The sequence below is a fragment of the Notamacropus eugenii genome, chromosome 4 (genome assembly GCF_028372415.1).
Source record: "Notamacropus eugenii isolate mMacEug1 chromosome 4, mMacEug1.pri_v2, whole genome shotgun sequence".
NCBI classification, from domain to species: Eukaryota; Metazoa; Chordata; class Mammalia; order Diprotodontia; family Macropodidae; genus Notamacropus; species Notamacropus eugenii.
Genome location: NC_092875.1, coordinates 280,070,246 through 280,089,324, shown reverse-complemented (window position 1 = coordinate 280,089,324; position 19,079 = coordinate 280,070,246). Strand labels below are relative to the sequence as shown.

Sequence of the window (19,079 nt, the reverse complement as noted above, 5' to 3'; positions counted from 1 at the left end):
GTACAGTGGATAGAGGAATGGGCCTGGTCAAGAACACTCCTCTTTGCAAGCTCAAATCTGGCCTTAGACACTAGCTATGTGACCCTGGGCAAGTCACTTAATCCTGTTTGCCTCAGTTTCATCATCTATAAAATAAGCTGGAGAAGGAAAAGTCAAATCATTTCATTATCTTTGCCAAGAAAATCCCAAATGGGGTCAAGAAGAGTCACCAAGAAGGAAAAATGACTGAACACATTGCACAGAGTAGGTAGTCAATATGGTACATAAAAAAATTTTATATAACAATCACCCATATAGCTAAAAAATCTGGGTGAGGAAAATTACCATTAAGTCATTAATAGGTGATATAAAATAGTTTCATATCAAAGTTACAAGATATTCTTTTCATTCACAGGGCAGATATGTTCTAGAGGTCCTTCTCTTCTCAGCGTCCCCCTCACCAACAGGAAAGCCTCAAGTATGCATTGCAAACACAAAATGCTTGGGGACAGAGAGCTGCCCATTCTCTCCAATGCTTTCTTTGCAATGTTTTTCCAATTCTTTTTACTTAATCAGGACAAATACCTCAATTAAGTGCTGATCTCCCTTTAGCATCTTTGAGTTTCCTATTATACTCAGCCTAGAAGAGTGGCTAATCTCCTTTTGAATAGTCTCAGCTAAGTCTGCAGCAATCATGAGCAGCTAGCCATGGGCAGGGCAAGGTTGGGACTGGTGGTGCCAGTCACCATTCAAAGGTAGTTTAAAATTAGCATGTACTACATAATGCAATGACTATTCAACAGGTATAATATACTTTCGCTAGAAATTAAATAATCTCAAAATAGGTAGGCTTACCATTAATAAGGTATGGATGATTGCAGCATTTTCTCAATTCCATCATAGTGTTTAAAAGATTAGGGACATTAGCCTGACCACCTCCTTTGGAGAGAAATGTGAAATTCTTCTCCAGGATGGCGCGATAATATTTCTTTTGAATGTTGGTTAATTCAACTTCAATAATAGTTTCTTCTTTGGGGGCCAAATTCTTCTCTACATCCTCCTTGAGGCGTCTCAACATCATTGGTTTCAGAATAGCTTGAAGCTTTTGCACCTAAAAGAACCCCCAAAACACAACATACTTTTGGTAAATAAATGCATAATGACTTAACTCACATATTAAAACCACCAATTCCAACAAGAAACACCAAGGAGCACATGATGTGTCTTCCAATAATTAGAAATCAATTTTTCTTTCCCAACCCTTTCTAATTGTTCTGCTGAGGGAACAGTTTCTATTGTCCCTTTCATAATTGAAACCCATAAAAATTGAATGGTTCTATTCACCCCCCCCACACACACATTTCATCTTCCATTTATTCTGTATATATCTTGTATGCACAGTTATTTGCATACTGCCTCCCCCATTAGAATGTAAGTTCTTTGAAGGGAAGGACCATGTTTTAACCTTTTTTTGGGGGGGGGGGTAATTCCCAGCAATTAACACAGTGGCTATATAGTTAGTGCTAACAAAATACTTGTAGACTCTATAAGGCCCCCACACCAGGTACTCTTTGATAGGTACCTCCTCCCTTCTCAGCTTCTTTTTGTGTGTTTGTTGTCTTCTCCCATTACATTGGGAATTCCTCAAGGGCAGAGACTGTTTCTTTTTCTTATTTATATCCCCCGTGTTTAGCACACTGCCTGGCATACAATAAATGATTAATAAGTATTTACTGAATTGAACTGAAACCGAATCCTAAATAATATCAAAAACTTAAGAAAAAGTAACCTAACATCAATCAGAGCCTTCTGTTTGCCTTTAACTACAGTGTCATTAGGAACTAAGGCCAAAGATCACAACTGGGGAACTGAGCACCTACACAGGAAAAAAAATGACACGTCATAACTCTCTTCTGTTTCTGAGTAAATGCTAAAGTACAAGGCACCTAGGAGGGGGATCATGTGATCTCCAAACTCCTACTTTCTTCCTTCCACTTGATTGATGATGAAAAATATTCTATATACTGAGCCACATGAATTTAACTATTATCCAAAAACTTTGGTATCCAGAAAAAGACAAAAAGTTGGAAACGGCACTAGGAAAAAACCTAAAGACCAACACAATATTTCAGCTCAAACAGAACTTGAGCTTGCAGTATAGCTTATACAGTAACTTTGCAAAGAGTGGGTAGTCTAATACATTTTAAAGAATTGACCTGTCAAGCAGTCAGACTTAAAAATCCCTAACTTCTGGAGTAACTGCAAATCTTGAAAGAAGCATAGAAGTCCATGCATTTTATTCAGCCCCCTTCCCTACACATAATTTGTTACATTGTTTCCTTTGCAAAACCTTCAGTTCTACCTTGGACTATATAATGAATAGGCAGCTGAACAGTATAAACTGAAAAGGAGGAGAAAAGAAAGGAGATGGAGTGAAAGGAGACCAAAGAAATGAGAAGATGAGGCAGAGAGAGTTAGAAGAGTTGGCAAAAACCTAGTCCAGGTATAAACATCTCACTTTATAAAGAAACACGTTTTATATGCCATGCATATACAATAAATAGCAAGGAGTAGTCTGGGACTATTTAGCATAGGAGCAAATAGTTCTCAAAAACTTCAGTAACCCTTGAGATCATCACTGAAGAAGAGAGAAAAGAGATCTACGAATTAATGCAAACTCAGGAAGTTCAGGAGCCTTTTTTTCTTTTTTCAAAGTACTCCAGAGGTGTTTAATACAAAAAAATGAAACATCCACTTAGAGCTTTTAAGAGAGGTCAAAGTCACCCTATTAGTGTGTACCCAAATACAGAAAAAGATCCCTATAGTTAGCAGTATTTTTACTAACAAGTGGTAGAAATAAAATTCAGGGCCCTAAGAGCTTTCTGGTAAACTGAGGGGTAAATGCAGATGTGTACTTCCTCACGGTCAGCCAGAAGTAAAATATAAGTAAGTCTTTTATCTTGCAGAAAATTGTTAGTTTGCCTCTTCCTCACCCTGGAACTAGATAAGAAAGAGATGTCATCAATAGACCTTATTCATGATTGGGTGTGGTTTGTAGCACAGAAAAGAGCTAGGAGATAGGCTTTCAAGGAGATAACTTGCCACACCTCAGGATATCACCGTCTAACAGCAAAGTGCACTAAGTAATATTTATGATGATAACCTTTATCAATCAACATAAGAATGAAATACCTGGGAGTGTGAAAGAAAAAATTTTCCATTTTACATGGTAAAAATTATTATTTTCTGGCATTTAAAAAACTTCAATTATTTAAGAAATTTATTGGCATAAGCAGTACCCTTTTCATCCCATATTACTATTCCTGGCATAGACTTTCTAATTATTTTTTAAATTGTTGATATCTTTTATTTTTAAATTATAATTCATGAATATAAACCTACCCAAAAAGCTGTCCATGGAAAAAAAAGATTAAAAAAGAAAAGTAGGGGGGAAAAAGTTCAGGTAAGCTAACCCAATATAAACAATGTACCAAACTCAGAGTGCCTTTTCTCTGCCCCACCCCCAAAAGAAAGTGAGATCCAGCATACACTTTTATTCATCCATTTACTTATGAGATTTCTTTCTTCAATTTCTTATTTTTAGTCCCAAATTCTCTCCCTCCATACACCCCTTCCCACATTCATTGAGAAGAAAGCAATCAATAACCCATTACACAAGTGTAGTCAGAGCACAGCCTTTCTTTCTTTCATTCCCTTTTTAAAAATCATTATCTATTTTTAACATTTATTTCAAAAAAATTTTGAATTCTGAATTCTCTCCTCTCCATCTATTGAGAATGCAAGCAATATGACATTAATTATACATGTGAAATCATGAAAAACATATTTCCACATTAGTATGGCATAATCTTTCAATACATAATATGTACATATATGATAAATACCTGCTCTTCTGTTTTGAGATCACCAAATTCTTGCATGAAAGTGGTTTCTGATGGAAAGCGAGTTGGTTCTAAGAAATGAAGCAAGCTAAAGAGCTCTTCCACTGTATTCTGTAACGGAGTACCAGTCAGCAGCACCTTGTGTTCCTATTAGAAAGCAAAAGAGATAGTTGATCAAAGTGACCATAATCTTATTTCTTAAGATCGGAACCTCTTTAGAGCTAAATTTCTCCACCTTAACTCTTTACAGTCAGTCAGTCAATATCTGAGTACCTACCATTAGTAGAGAAAAATGCTGTGGGAAGCATAAAAAGGAAGAAAAGACACAGGAAAACATAATTCTCACCTTCAATAAAAAAATAGACTGGAAACAAGTACACATAAAGCTTATCCAGAATTTCGTAAATTCCAATATAAATGCCTTAAGGAGAATTATTGGGTCAATATCTTAGTTCCATGACACTTTAGGTCTAATAAGGCTCAGTGATCTCTCTCAAATTCAAATTTCTCACTAACATCCCTAGCTTCAGACAGTGTTTGCCTCTCTGGTCATTTCTCCATCTCTTTCCTACATAACTTGTACAGACAAAAGATGTTCTTCTACATGCTACGGCATGTGAAGGATTGGGCTCAAAAATTTACTTAGCCAGCAAAGAGATCAACCTTGTCCCAAATTCTCTGGCTTCTATTTATTATACAAGCATTAGCTTATAACTTTATGTATGAGGGAAAGTTATATTTTTATTAAAACTGAGTCTCCTTTATTTTTTTTTTAACTCTTTGACAATTGTTCCTTTCACTCAACAATTTCCTAGCTTAATCTAGCATGAGGATCCCTTTTTAATGTCAAAAAATTTATACTTGTAGTAAACATTCATGTATTGAGAAAATACATGAAGAAAAAATGGGAATAAAAAATGCATAAGGATAAAAAGATAGCACAAATTCTGTAAAATGTAAGAGAATTTGTAATTCATCAATTGTTTCTATACATTTGAAAAAAAGCAGTACATGTTTATGGGACATGCTGATTTGGTCTCTGGCAGATATTTTTTCATAAGTTTAGTAAAAAGTCATATTGTATCAAAGCTAAATAAAAATCAAAACAATGTTTGATGTTCATGCAGATCATCAAGTCTGAAGTGTCTATGGCTTACAGCTGGGATGAGCTTCACCGATGGCTTGGTATTCTTTCAACTTTCTTTTTTGTAGGGGTTTCTTAAGCTTACTTCGTAGAAACCCTTTATCTTCCTATTATCAACCATTCACTCCCTGACCCACCCAGGATGAAAAAGTTGTGCTGCAATTATCAGAATTGTAATTACGCTGGTACAATCATACTTAGGAGCCTCATTAGTCTTAACTTTAGTTATTTCACCATTTCATACTAGTGTTGCTCTTAGATAATGCTAATAAAAAAATTGGTGCAGAATATTCACAGTGATCATTTTGCAGCCTAAAACCCAACAATGTTTGGATACTAAGTAACTCTAGCTGCTCAATAAACACAGACTGAATTGGATTGTATACCAAGTGGCATGCTAGCTTACCTAGAATCTAGTTTATTCTTTATCTCTTAATGAATCCATCTGATAATGTGGTACCAGACTTACAGACTGATTATGTGCCTATGATTGTATTCTCCACAGTGTGTAGGGCTCCCATGACTAAAAATATGTTATTTTCTCATCTTCAGACTTACTGAATCAATTGCTTATGGATTGCATCTGCAAACAGATCCAATTTCTTTTTGCAGAACTTTGGATACAGACTTGGTGGGGCAAAATCACTGCTGTACTCAGTTCCTGAATAATTTTTCAAAGGACTGTCAAATTTTAGAGCTGGAAAAGACCTGAGTGGCCATCTAGTCCAATTTCTATTTTCAAAAGAATCCTCAAGACAATGCAGTTGACAAGTGTTCAACTAGCTTTTCCTCAAAGACCATCTATAAGATCCTCAGGATTTTTTGAGTAAGATCACAGACTGCTGAGAGATAAAAACTTTAGGGTTGCTTCTAAGTTCATTACTGTAACTTTTTTAGTGGCATGATATAAAATTTTGAGGTGACAATTCATAATTTCAGAAAAGAACCTAATCTTTTTTTTTTTTTTGCTACAAAATAAATATGTTTAGGGAGAAGAGCTCCTTTTCATCCCTTCCTTTCCTCCCTCCCTCCCCTTACCCTCCCTCTCCACCAGGGTTCTTTGAGCCTAAGAGCTACATATAAGAAAGTGAATAAGCAGGGGCATTAAATTGATGATGGGAAAGATCAAATAACTTACTATTAACACAGAATCATATAAATGTCATGGAATAGATATAGGTTGTATATATGGCTTATCACTTCTAAGCTCCACTATGCCAGCAGGTATGGCAGCAGGCTCATGAACTTTATCATTCTTTACAGGTCTGACTCGAATGATGTCCATATAATTGCATTTCAGCAGTCTTTTATTTGTGTAGGGCCTCCTGACAATGAAAGGTGAGATAATAGGATCAATGAACTACTACCATCTCTGCCACATTCCCTTCTTGTCAGTGACAAGGAGAAATCATTGCTTTTCAAAGTCTATGTGATTTTTTTTCTTCTTTCTAAAAAATAGGACACTAGTGGATAATATTCCTTGGGTGGTGACATGGTGTTTATATCTATGCCAGTGGAGGGGCTTTGGATGGGAGGGGAGAAGAGGTGAAGGATACCAGTGGTCTGTGTTTTGTTTGAGCAACTGCTTCATTTTGTTATCATTCTAGTCAAACCAGTCTTGGTGACAACAGTTCACTATCCCTACTATAAATACAAACAGCAGTCAGGAAGATCTCCTCTCAAAACCACCACACACTGTTTATACTGCGACCTATTGTGGGAAGAATAGTCAGAGAGCATAGATTTAAAGTTGTTTTAAGCTGCTTTTAAGTGAGGGTTTTGTGCCATTTGTCAATGATCACTTCAGAACCTCAGGTGTGTTCTTCTGCAGTCACTGAAATTTTCATAGTCTAGCTTCACACAACGAGATTACTTAAGATGTCATTTCCTCCCTAATCTCAAATACATCTTTCTTAAGGGAAAGACATGATGACTGTTTACCATTACGGGATGATATTCAGTATATTAATTAATATTAAAATCATTTCAGCTACAGTTTCTAACCCAATGACTTCTATGAATTTGAGTCTCACTGCGTGTAAACTTCTTCATGTACCTTGTGGCAATAGATCAGTTTCTAGAAATGAGTAAACACAACCTGTATATAATTAAACAGGGATAAAGGAAAATTTAGCAGCAAAATTAATCATGTTGAACATGAATAAACTAATTTTAGAATGAAACACCTTACTAAACATAGCTGAATGGATATATATATTTGAGAAGTACCAGTCTGACAACAAATTTAACATCAATAGACATACTTATGAAAACCAATACCTTTGAAAAAGATATAGGTATCTATTCTAATATATCGGTCTGTATAGTTTCACCATAATACAAAAGACCATAGGACTCCACAGATAGAGTTGGAAGAGGGCCTCTAGTTTAATCCCCTTATTTTATAGAAGAGTAAAATGTGGCCCAGAGGTTAAATTACTTCCCCAAGGTCACATAAGTAGTAAGTGGTAGAATACAGAGATTTCAAACCAGGGCTTCTGATGCTAAATTCATTCTAAATCTGTTTCCTCATATACCCAATTCATATTTGGCCAGAAATGTTCTTCCTTCAGTAGGTACAACTACTTTCCTTTTTCAAAGCAACAAAAACATTGAATTAGCCACCAACCTAATTTAACAAACAATAGCAACATCCTGCAAAAGATATATTTTTTCATGTTTTTTCAAGACAGAATAAACAGGGTCATATGGAACAGGGCTGCCCAATCTAGCAGGCTATAACTGAGCTGAGCTAACTAAAAGGGATGAAAAATACATACATACTTGAGTTATTAATAACACTAGATACTAAGAAAAGGCTAGCATGTATACACTTATTTGTCTTTTAGGCATAATTGGATTTTCTGTAAAAAGGAATGAGGCTAAGCAACAACCTTGTTTGTGTCTACCTGGGCTTGTGTATACAGTCATGGAAGGTGAGGAAAGAGATGAAGTTGCGAAGGAACAGATGTTATAACAGAAAAAACTGGTTAGTTAAAAGTGAGCAACAGTTTGAGAGTGATATCACTGCACAGAAATCAAGGAATTCAAGTTAGAGCTATTAACTTGGAAAAGGAAAAGACCATCTGAGTTTTAACGGGTGGAAGGATAAAGTAAAGGAAGGGAAATAAAACAGAAAAAAGGGTAAACTTAAACACAAATATTTCCCCCTCCTCTCCTCCCTGTACCTCACTCCAATATGTACAGAAAGTAGGATAGATTTTCTATCCCCCTCCATTTAGGTCTTAAGAGAGTCAGTTTCCAGGAGGGAATTCAGGAGATTTGTAGAATATTCCCCTTTATCAACATTTATCTACAGTGAAGAATGTAAAACTAAGAAAATGCAGACAACTGCTCTTCAAAGTCTTTTAAAAGCATTTTTTAAAAAGTTAATTTAGGGAAATGAATACTAAATATTAGTTTCTGTGCAACATAAGTTCACATAATCATACAGCCAGAGCTGGACAAAACCTCATAAGCAAACTAGTCCAACTGCTTCCTTCTACAGGTTCAGAAACCGAAGCCTTGAGGGATTAAATGTTCACCGAAAGTCTCATGGGCAACAGGTCCTCTAGCTACAGAGCCATCACCCCCCCTTCTATGTTGCCACACCGCCTGGCTTCTTGGGAAATCATAGCTGCCAATGTCAAATCATACAACCAGGGAGAAAAAGGAATCTTGATCGAATTCACTGCAACGGTAAGTGGTTTAATTGCAACCATCAGTGGATTCTGTAAATGGAGTAACCATAAACCAAAGTCACAGCCTTCACCTGAGTCTCTGTCAGTAGTTTTTAGAGTCACACACATGTGCAGTAATCACCAATAAAAGCAGTATTTTTTCATATATAAAAAGATGGTGACACCATAGGAACACTCACCAGGTCCATCATCTTGAGTCCCTCCAACAGTTTACAATTCCTATTCTTCAGCCTATGAGCTTCATCAATGACTACACAGCGCCATGGAATGCTCCGCAGCTCAGGACAATCAGTCAAGATCATCTCAAATGTAGTGATGATGGCATGAAACTTGTATGACCCCTTTATAACTCGACCCTGTTAATAAGAGAGTACTGATTTAATAATTAACATGCAGTTTAATGAAACAGATTAAATACAGTGTTTTAAGAATAAGCAGTCCCCATTTATGAATGGGCTCTGTTCTAAAAATTCATTTTCTGAGACTTGTAACTCATTTCCTTGATGGAACGATGCTATGTGTGGTGATAAGGTTTCCCAAACTCAATCACAGAAGCTTATATGTCTCAATGTATTTGAAACAAAAGACTATATTGACATTGCGCGTAACAATATTTCTAGAAGAAAAATCCATTGAGAGAACATATTTCAGATGCTACTAGTACATCTATGAGTACAGCTATCGTATAGTAAGACTGGAGTCTCTTCTAGTTCCAAGTCATCAGAGATGATTCCCATGGTGAAGGTCAAGAACAAAGGTTCCAAAGGACATAGGCAGGAATCAGGACTTGAGGAGGTTAGGGGCAAGAAACTATATGCTCTGGGTCTTTCTGCTAGAACAAACCCCAGAGATACCTCTTTGTCCCAACAAATTCCCAGTCAATTCTTTTTTTTTTTTACTTCTTCATATCCAGGGATTAGCATATCTGCTTCCCTTTTCACTGTGAACCAGAGATCTTTTCCAATTTCAAGACTCTATATTGGAAGGGAACTAAGATGGCAGAGTACAGGCAGCAACCAAATGAATTCTCTCCCAACATTACCTCCCAAACAATGTTAAAATAATTTCTTTAGTCAAATTTTGGAGTGGCAGAACCAACAAAAAGTCAAGGTAGACTAACACAACTTAGGAGATCAGCAAGACAAACTGGTGGCACTGGGGCTGGTTCAGAGTGCAAACCTGGGAGGTGCTGCCACAGAGGCAAGTAGCAGCAGCAGCAGCTTTGAGAGTTCTTAACCCTGAGACAGTAAGGTGGTTGGCCAACTGGTCAGAAAAAAGATTATTAGGGACCATCTGCTGGCACTGGCAGCAGCTGGTGCTGACTGGCAACTCTATTGCCATACATAGTTCTGAACTGCACTTCCAAGGCAGAGAGCAGGGGCCTCAGTTTCCGTTCCAAGGCAGAGAGGAATACTAGAACTTGTGGCTGCAGAAGAGCAGGGGATTTGGTCCCAGTTCCAAAGCCAAGAGGAGTGCTACTGTTTATGGCTACAGGGGAGCATACTTTCCTGGGAAGACCAGAGTGTAGACCATGAGAAAACTGAATACACCTCTCCCTGGATCATGATTCCTTGGACAAACTAAAAACTTGCATATGCTGAGAACTAAGTCTGAAGACAGTAGCACAAGAAAGCCTGAAGCTTGAGACAATGCCTTCCCCACCTTTAGATGAGCAGTGCCATACTTTAACTTAAAATTTGAAATCATGAAATAGGCTGAAAAATGAGCAAATAACAACAAAGAATTCTACCATAAAAAGCTATTAGGGTGGCAGGAAAACTAAGCACGATCCCAGAAGACAACACCGTGAAAAAAAACTATAATCAAAGCTTCAAAGAAAAATGGTAATTAGACCTAAGCCCAATAACAATTCCTAGAAGAGTTAAAGAAGGTGTGATAGAGTGCTAGAGGGAAAATTGGGAAAAGAAATCAGAGCAATGCAACAAAATAATGAAAAGAGAATTAAGAGGTTGGTAAAAGGGGCACAAAATATACTGATGAAAACAAGGTAAGAAGCAGAATGCACCAAATGGAAAAATTCACTGAAGAAAAGAATTCCTTAAAAATTTGAATTGGGCAAGTGGAAGCTAATGACTCCATGAAAACCAAGAAACAATAAAACAAAAAGAATGAAAAAAAAGAAGAAAATGTGAACAATTTCATCAGAAAAACAATTGACCTGGAAAATAAATTGAAGAAAGAGAATTTAAGAATTATTAGACTACCTGAAAGCCATGATCAAAAGGAGCCTAGATATCATATTTAAAGAAAGTATAAAGGTAAACTGCCCCAATATTTTAGATCAGAAGGTAAAATAGACATTGAAAGAAGCCACTGAATCCATGATCACCTCCTGAAAGAGAACCCCAAATGAAAATCCCCACAAATAGTACAGCCAAATTTCAGAGCTCCCATGTTAAGAGGCAGATATTTCAAGCAGCCAGAAAGAAACAATTTAAATATTGTAGAGTCACAATCATGATCACACAAGATAACAGCTTCCAGCTTCCATGTTAGAGGAGCAGAGGGCTTGGAATATGGTATTCTAGAAGGCAAAGGAGCTGGGATTACAATCAAGAATAATTTACTCAGCAAAGCTGAGTTTAATCCTTCCGAGGAAAAAATGGATATTTAATGAAATAGAGGATTTTCAAACATTCCTGATGAAAAGACCAGAGCTAAATAGAAAATCTGACATTCAAACATAAGACTCAAGAGAAACATAAAAAGAAAAACATGAAAGAGTTATCATGAGAGACATAATAAAGTTAAACTGTTTACATTCCTACATGGAAAGATGATACATATGATTCCTAAGAATGGTGTCATTATTAGGGCAGTTAGAAGTCTACATATACAGTGGGCATGATGGTGAGTTGATTATGTTGGAATGATCTCAAAAAAATGAAGTAATGAGAAAGAGGGATGAACTGAGAAAAAGAGGGAAGAAAGAGGTAGAATGGGAAAACTTCACTGACATAAAAGATGTGCAAGAAAGAGTTATTATAGTGGAGGGCAAAAGGGAGGGTGACAGGCAATGCTTAATATGACTCTCATCAGAATTGGTTGAAAGAGGGAATACACACACACACACACACACACACACACACACACACACACACATTCTTTCTCTCTCTGTCTCTGCCTGTCTCTCTGTCTCTATCTCTGTCTCTGTCTCCCTCTCCCTCTCTCTCAAATGAGTATAAAAATCTACTTCACCCAATAGGGAAGTGGAAGGGGGAGGGTACAGGAGATATGGGGGAAGAAAATGATAAAAATAAGGGTGGATTAAAATGCAGTAGACAAAAACAAAACAGACTATTGAGGAGGAACAAGATAAAAAGAAGAAGAGAAGGATAAACAGAAGAAAATACAATGAAGGGAAATATACAATTAGTTACAATAAATATGAATGGGACAAGCTTACCCATAAAATGGAAGCAGATAGCAAAATGGATTAGAAATGAGAATGGGACAAAATGCTGATTACAAGAGACACACTTGAAACAGAAGACACACACAGAGTTAAAATAAGGGCTGAAGCAGAGTTTCATGCTTCAGCTGAAGTAAGAAAGGCAAGAGTAGCAATAATGATCTCAGACAGAGGAAAAGCAAAAATAGACTTAATTAAAAGATGATATCAGGGAAACTACATTTTGCTAAAAGATACCATCGACAAAATGAAGCAACATTTAAAAATTTCACAGTAATTTTCTCTGGCAAAGGCTCCACTTCTCAAACACATAGGGAATTGCATCAAATTTTTAATAGAGTCATTCCCCAATTGATAAATTGCCAAAGGATATTAATAGGCAATTTTCAAAGGAAGAAACCAAAGTTATCTATAGTCATATAAAAAAAATGCTCTAAGTCACTATTGATAAGAGAAATGCAAATCAAAACAACTCTGAGGTAACAATCCACATCTATCAGAAACAGCAAATGTTGGAGGAGATGAGGGAAAATAGATGCACCAATAAATTGTTGGTGGAGTTGTAAACTGGTTCAGGCATTCTGGAGAACAACTTGGAACTATGCTCAAAGGGCTATGAAAATGTGTAAACCTTTTGATCCAGCAATACTACTACTACATCTGTACTTCAACAGGAAAAAAAGACCTATGTGTCCAAAAGCATTCATAGCAACTTTTTGTGATGGCAAGGAATTGGAAATTGAAGGGATGTTCATCAGTTGGTGAATGGCTGAACAAGACATGGTATATGATTATGATAGAGAACTCTTGTGCTATGAGAAATAATGAGGGGGGTGGTTTCAAGAAAACACAACAAACAAAAACCCATGGCATGACCTGTATGAACTAATGCAAAAGGAAGTGAGAAGAACCAGGAGATCCTTGTGCACAGTGACAGCAATATTGCAATGATGATCAATTGTGAAAGAACTGGCTGCTCCGATCAATACAATGATCCAAGAAAAATGCTATCCAACTGCAGAGAACTGATGAACTCTGACTGCAAACTGAGGCATAATTTTCTCCCTTTCTTTTTTTTGTGATATGACTAATATGGAAATATGTTTTGAATGATTTCACGTGTATAAATGATATTTTGTTTGCCTTTTTGATGGGTGAAAAAGGGAAGAGGAAAGAGAGAATTTGGAATTCAAAATGTATAAAGAAAAGAATGTTTAAAATAAGTGACAATTTTAAAAAGACTATCATTTTACTGCTGAACAGAAAAATCTTGGTCATACACAGACCTTGTTGGCAACTGGGACTCAAAACCATATCCCCTGACTCCAAATTCAGGTCTCTTGCCACTATACCACGTGTTAAATGTTAAGTTTAAGAGAAAAACCAATATTCCATAGAAAAGATAGTAGAATATGGGGTGGTATGAGAATAATAAGGATTTACCTCTCCTCACTCCTCACTCTCAGCAGACAACTATAACATTCCCCAAAAACTTAGGTCAACATACTGAGAAATGGGAGAAGTTGGTAAGATTTAGACAGTAGCTTGTAGAGCAGATAGAAGATGAAAAAGAAAACAGGCACATCCTTCTTTCATTGCTTCTCCATATTCAGGGATTAGCCCAACTGCTTCCTTTTTTGCTGTCTATCCATGAGATCCTTTCTAATTCTAAGTCACTTTATTGTTTTACTGCTGAATAGAAAAGTCTTGGTTTCACACAGACCTTTTCTAAGAATAGAAGGTTCTTGTCTTTGGACTATCCAGCTCCCCCCCCCCCCCCCATATAATTGTTTCCCATTTAGCTCAAGTATAGAAAGACAAAGTCATGTGAAGGTTAATAGGGTCATAGATTTAGTTCTGTAAGGGATACCAGAGATCACCTAGTACAACTCCTGTCTATCACAGAAGAGGAAACTGTGACCCAATGAAGTTATATCACCTGCTCAAGAACACACAGTGCTTATCAAATTCAAGTAGCTATGGTCTTGTCTATGCTGCATTTTTTTATAATTTGCATTGTTATTTCATTAATGTAAAGATCTCCAACTGTGGAAATTTCATAGAGTGAAAGAGATCAGAAATTCATCTTTAACAGTCTTAGAAAGTTGCTCAGGGCATTGAAAGACTAAGTGACTCTCTATGGTCCCAAAACCAGCATACACAGAGGTGCAGTATGAACCCAGACTACTACTTATTCCAATGCTGGCCACCTAGCTACTATACAAACACCCCACCATATCCGTCTAGGAAGATGGTATAAGACACTTCTTGTCACTTATCAGTATATCCTAACGTTTATTTTGAAACACTCTCATGATGATTTGCCTTTTAACAGATTTTAAGCTTTTGTAGAAAACTATAGTTTTTCTATAAGTGCTATAACACTATAGCATTTTCATTTCAAAATAAAGTGGCAGTGTAGTTTTGGGTCCTATTTTCTTACAGGTTACATAAAGTGAGGAAAGCAGCATGTAAGTAGATTCACACCAAACTACAGAGCTGAAAAGAATGCCTATTGAGTCGCCTAACTTTGGGCTGTTTCTGATAAAAACCAAAATCAAACAGTTAAATTTTCCTCTTAAGACTGAATTTTTAAATAAGAAAATTTATACAGTAATAGAAACAAGTTACTTTTTATTTAACTCTTTCATTTCTAGGTTCTTTTAAAACAAATCTGAGATTCTCTGCCTGTTAATATAAAAAACTTACTGGCAAATAACTTCAAATCTAAAACTATTACTATAATACACTATTTTCCTTCCTTTTTACATACAATGCCTTGCCATCAACACCCCACCCATTCATACTGTTATGTACACACCCTTTTGGGAAGAGATTCAATACTACATATAATTTTGTGGAATTTGCACATCTTAATCTTTTTCACTTCGAGTAATAAACTATCATCTTTCTATTCCCAATTAAGTTTTTTTTCATTTAGTGATCCCTTAGGCATACAAAACAAAAGTAATCACTATAATAAAATATATTTACTATTTTAGCAGTCAGACTCACTAAGAACAATTATCTGATAATCAGGGTGACAAATGCACTAAAATGGGGGAAGGGATGGGAAGAAAGAGTACAGAGAGAGACAGAAAAGATGGTGAGAAGAACAGAGGAAGAGAAGAGGGGATAGAGGGAAGAAAAAAGAGAGGGAAGAAAGGAGGTCTCTGAGTTGGAAGGGACTGTCTAATCCAATCTATCCTAAATAGGAATCTCTTCTACAACAAACCAGATGAATGATAAATCATTAAGACTTTAATGAAAAACCTTCAGTGAGAAGAAACTCACTACCTCCTAGGGCAACCCATTTTACTTTGATACAGTTATGATAGTGATAAAGTTTTTCCTAATATTGAGCTTAATTTCCTTTTTAAACCAATACCCATAGTTCCTAATCTTTGCCCTCCAGGGATGAAAACAACAGACTTAATCCCTTTTCTTCCACAAGTGAAGTTTTTCAAATACTTAAAGACAACTAACCATGTTATTTACCTAATCCTAGAAATTCTTCTCTTCTCCAAACTAACTGTTCCCACCTTCCTTCAAGTGGTTCTCATATGACATTTACTTGAGGCTGTTCACCATCCTAGTTATCTCCCTCTGAATGATTTCCAGCTTATGAACTTCTTTCCTAAAATTATCCTATGCTCCACATGTGGTACAAGGTGCAGATAAATTATTCTATTCCTAGTCCGGTACACTATGCCATCTAAGATCATATTAGCTTTTCTGCTTCCCATGCCACACTACTGGACTCACACTGATCTTGCAGTCCGTTAAAATCCCATTTCTTTTTCAGAGGAATTGCATTTTAGCTATACCTCCAACACCTTGTACTTCTGAAGTTGATTTTTTAACCCAAATTCAACTCTGGATGTATTCCTCCCCTTATTTTTCATCTAACATAATCACTGATTAAGAACTGGAAGGGACCTTCTTATTGTTGCTCAGTTGTGTTCAACTCTTTGTGACACTATGGATCATAGCCTACCAGGCCCTTTTATCCTCCACTATCTCTCAAAGTCTGTCCAAGTTCATGTTCATTGTTTTCATGATACTATCTATCCATCCATCTCATACTCTGCCATTACCTTTCCCTTTTACCTTCAATCTTTCCCAATAACAGGGTCTCTTCCAATGTGTCTCATCTTCTCATTATGTGGCCAAAATATTTAAGCTTCAGCTTCAACATTTGACCTTCCAGTGAATAGCTTGAATTAATTTCTTTAAGTATTGACTGATTTGATCTCCTTGCTGTCCAAAAGACTCTCTAAAGTCTTCTCCAGAACCACAATTTGATTCTGTGGAGCTCAGTTTTCCTTATACTCCAACTCTCACAGACATACATTGCTGCCGGAAAAAACATAGCTTTCACTATATGGCAAGGTGATGTCTCTGTTTTTTAGCATAATGTTCAGATTTGCAATTGCTTTCTTTCCAATGAGCAAGCATCTTTTAATTTCATGGCTACAGGTGCCACCTACAATGATCTTTGAACTCAAGGTATAAAAATCTGACACTGCTTCCATTTCTTCTCCCTCTATTTGCCAGGAAATGATAGAACCAGTTGCCAAGATCTTAGTTTTTGGGTTGTTGTTCGTTTTCTTTTTTATGTTAAACTTCAAGCCAGCTTTTTTTAAACTCTCCTCTTTCACCCTCATCAAGAGGCTTCTTTATTCCTTTTCACATTCTGCCATCAGAGCGAAGGCATCTTAGAAGCCATTTAGCCTAATTCCTTCACTTTACAGATGAAGAAAATGAGGACCATTTAGGGTCATGGTCACACATAGGTCCACTTCTAAGTATAAGAAGTGGAATTTGAACTCAGGACCTCTGAATCCAGAGCTATGGCTCTTTCCACTGTACCACACTGTCTCCCCAGTCCAATATTCTAGCTTGTCCATATATGTCTGGATAGCTATTACATTAACAGTGTTTTCCAACTTGATGTTATCTACAAATTTGATAACTGTGCCATGTAGGCTATAATCTAAGTCACAAATAAAAATGTTAAATAGTACAAAGTTGAGAATGAATCCCTCAGCCCCTCCACTAGAGAACTCCTTCCAAACTGACCAGGAAGGAAGAATGGGAAAGGAGTGGAGGAAATATTACAGGATTATAAGTCAAAATCTGGAAAGGGCCTCAGAGGTCATCTAGTTGAACAGATGGGGAAACTGAGGCCCAGAGAGGTGAAGCGATTTTCTCAAGTTTACACAAGTAATAATCATCAGTAGTAGGATCTGGACTCAGACTTCTGAAGCTGAACTTTCTAAAAGAGGTAAAGAGATAGAAGGAAGGGAAGAAGAAAGAGGAAAGGAGAAAGAAAGGCAAAGGCAAGAGGAATAAACAGCAGCATGGAAGAGAAATGGAAACTTTTCTTTTGTCCATAATTTACTGGTTATTAAATTCAATTCTACTCTAAGAAGGAAGGAGAGAAATAGAGCTATGTTTCTATGATAGGGAAATACAATAAAATAACTTAACTGTGGCAAAGAATTTAAAGCAAATTTCTCAGCCCAACAGGATCTACACCAACACAAATGAGTAAGCCCAAAGCTTAATTCTTGAAACTGTATGCATGTGTATGAGGAAAAAAGACATACAACTTTACCTGTGGATCTTTGAAGTACATTTCATACAACTGAATGGTCCGGCGACTAGCTTGACTCCCATGGTACACAACCACATTCAACTCCGTCCAGGTACGGAATTCCCTTTCCCAGTTGGGGATTGTGGACAATGGGGCAATTACTAGAAAAGGGCCATGTATTCCTTTCAAATATATCTCATAGAGAAATGTAATGGACTGGATAGTTTTTCCCAAACCCATCTCATCTGCTAAAATGCAGTTTCGCCTGGGGGAACAACAAAAAAAAAATTAATAGGTATACACTGTTGCCATCCTTTCAAAACACACGAATGACTACAATATTAAATGCATGAGTACATGGACACTGGCTTACATGCCCTCTTTGATTTTTAATAAAATTAAGTTTCACCAGAAAAATCTCCAAGAAATAAGAAAAATTCTAATAAATAAAACATCAGTATATGCATCTCTGAATATCAGGCATTGATTTTCTATTTCACTTCTAACAATAATTTTGTTTTTAAAGATTTTTTAAAAATAGAAATTATTTTAAATAAAATATAAGACTAACTTTAAATTTTAAAAAAAGAGAAAGAAGCCTCTACTTACGTGTTGTACCAATTGAAAAGTAGCCAGTTTACTCCCTCCAACTGGTATTCCCTGAGTTTGTTATTGTTTCTATACTCCCTGGAACTCTCTGATTTCTTCCAATCATCAGCAGGAGGTCGTTCCTATTTTAAACACATCAAATCCCATTAGTGGTTTCTCAAAAGACCACGCTACTTTGCTACAAAATCCTCTGTTTTGAGTCAATTCTTACCACACGTTCCGTTTCTGGCTCCCGGGACATCAGTTTCTCAAATTCTTCAATTTTAGCTTGGTCTATGTCCTGCTTTAGCTCCCAAGTGCTGTCTTCATATGGAAGTGAACACCACTTCACCAGATAATGAGTCACAGGCTTTGTGATTAGTAGTATAAATAAATCAGAATTAGATTATTTTTTTAAAAAATTGGAAGATAATCTGCTGCTTTACAATTTCTATATGCTACTCATTCTAGAAATACTATGATAACCAAGTTTGAAAAAGTAGTTGAAATATTTCACAATGCTCTCTTACATCAAAAAGAACCAAGCATCATCCTCTAAGACAATAATGACTTGAAACCAAATGCCATACTAAGTATTTTTTATGCTGTTCATTTCAGTCCTTATGTAGATCACAGCTATTTTCAGAGGAAATTATGTTATAATATAGCGCTAGAGAAAAAAAAGCATTCCTGCTAACAAGTCTAATAATTATTATGTTCTCTTCCTAAATAG

General features: G+C 36.4%; 1 protein-coding gene across 3 annotated transcripts in view; it reads right to left on the bottom strand.

Moving 5' to 3' along the window:
* The window catches only part of CHD7 (chromodomain helicase DNA binding protein 7), a 233,376-nt gene that overhangs the window by 38,513 nt on the left and 175,784 nt on the right, over positions 1-19,079 (bottom strand). For all 3 annotated transcript variants that reach the window (XM_072604658.1, XM_072604659.1, XM_072604660.1), the window contains exons 10-15: positions 18,579-18,716; positions 18,368-18,489; positions 17,780-18,023; positions 8,906-9,082; positions 3,885-4,028; positions 835-1,090 (exon numbers count right to left, since the gene is read on the bottom strand). In XM_072604658.1, coding sequence (XP_072460759.1) covers positions 835-1,090; positions 3,885-4,028; positions 8,906-9,082; positions 17,780-18,023; positions 18,368-18,489; positions 18,579-18,716 — 1,081 coding nt within the window. The remainder of the gene's footprint in view (positions 1-834; positions 1,091-3,884; positions 4,029-8,905; positions 9,083-17,779; positions 18,024-18,367; positions 18,490-18,578; positions 18,717-19,079) is intronic.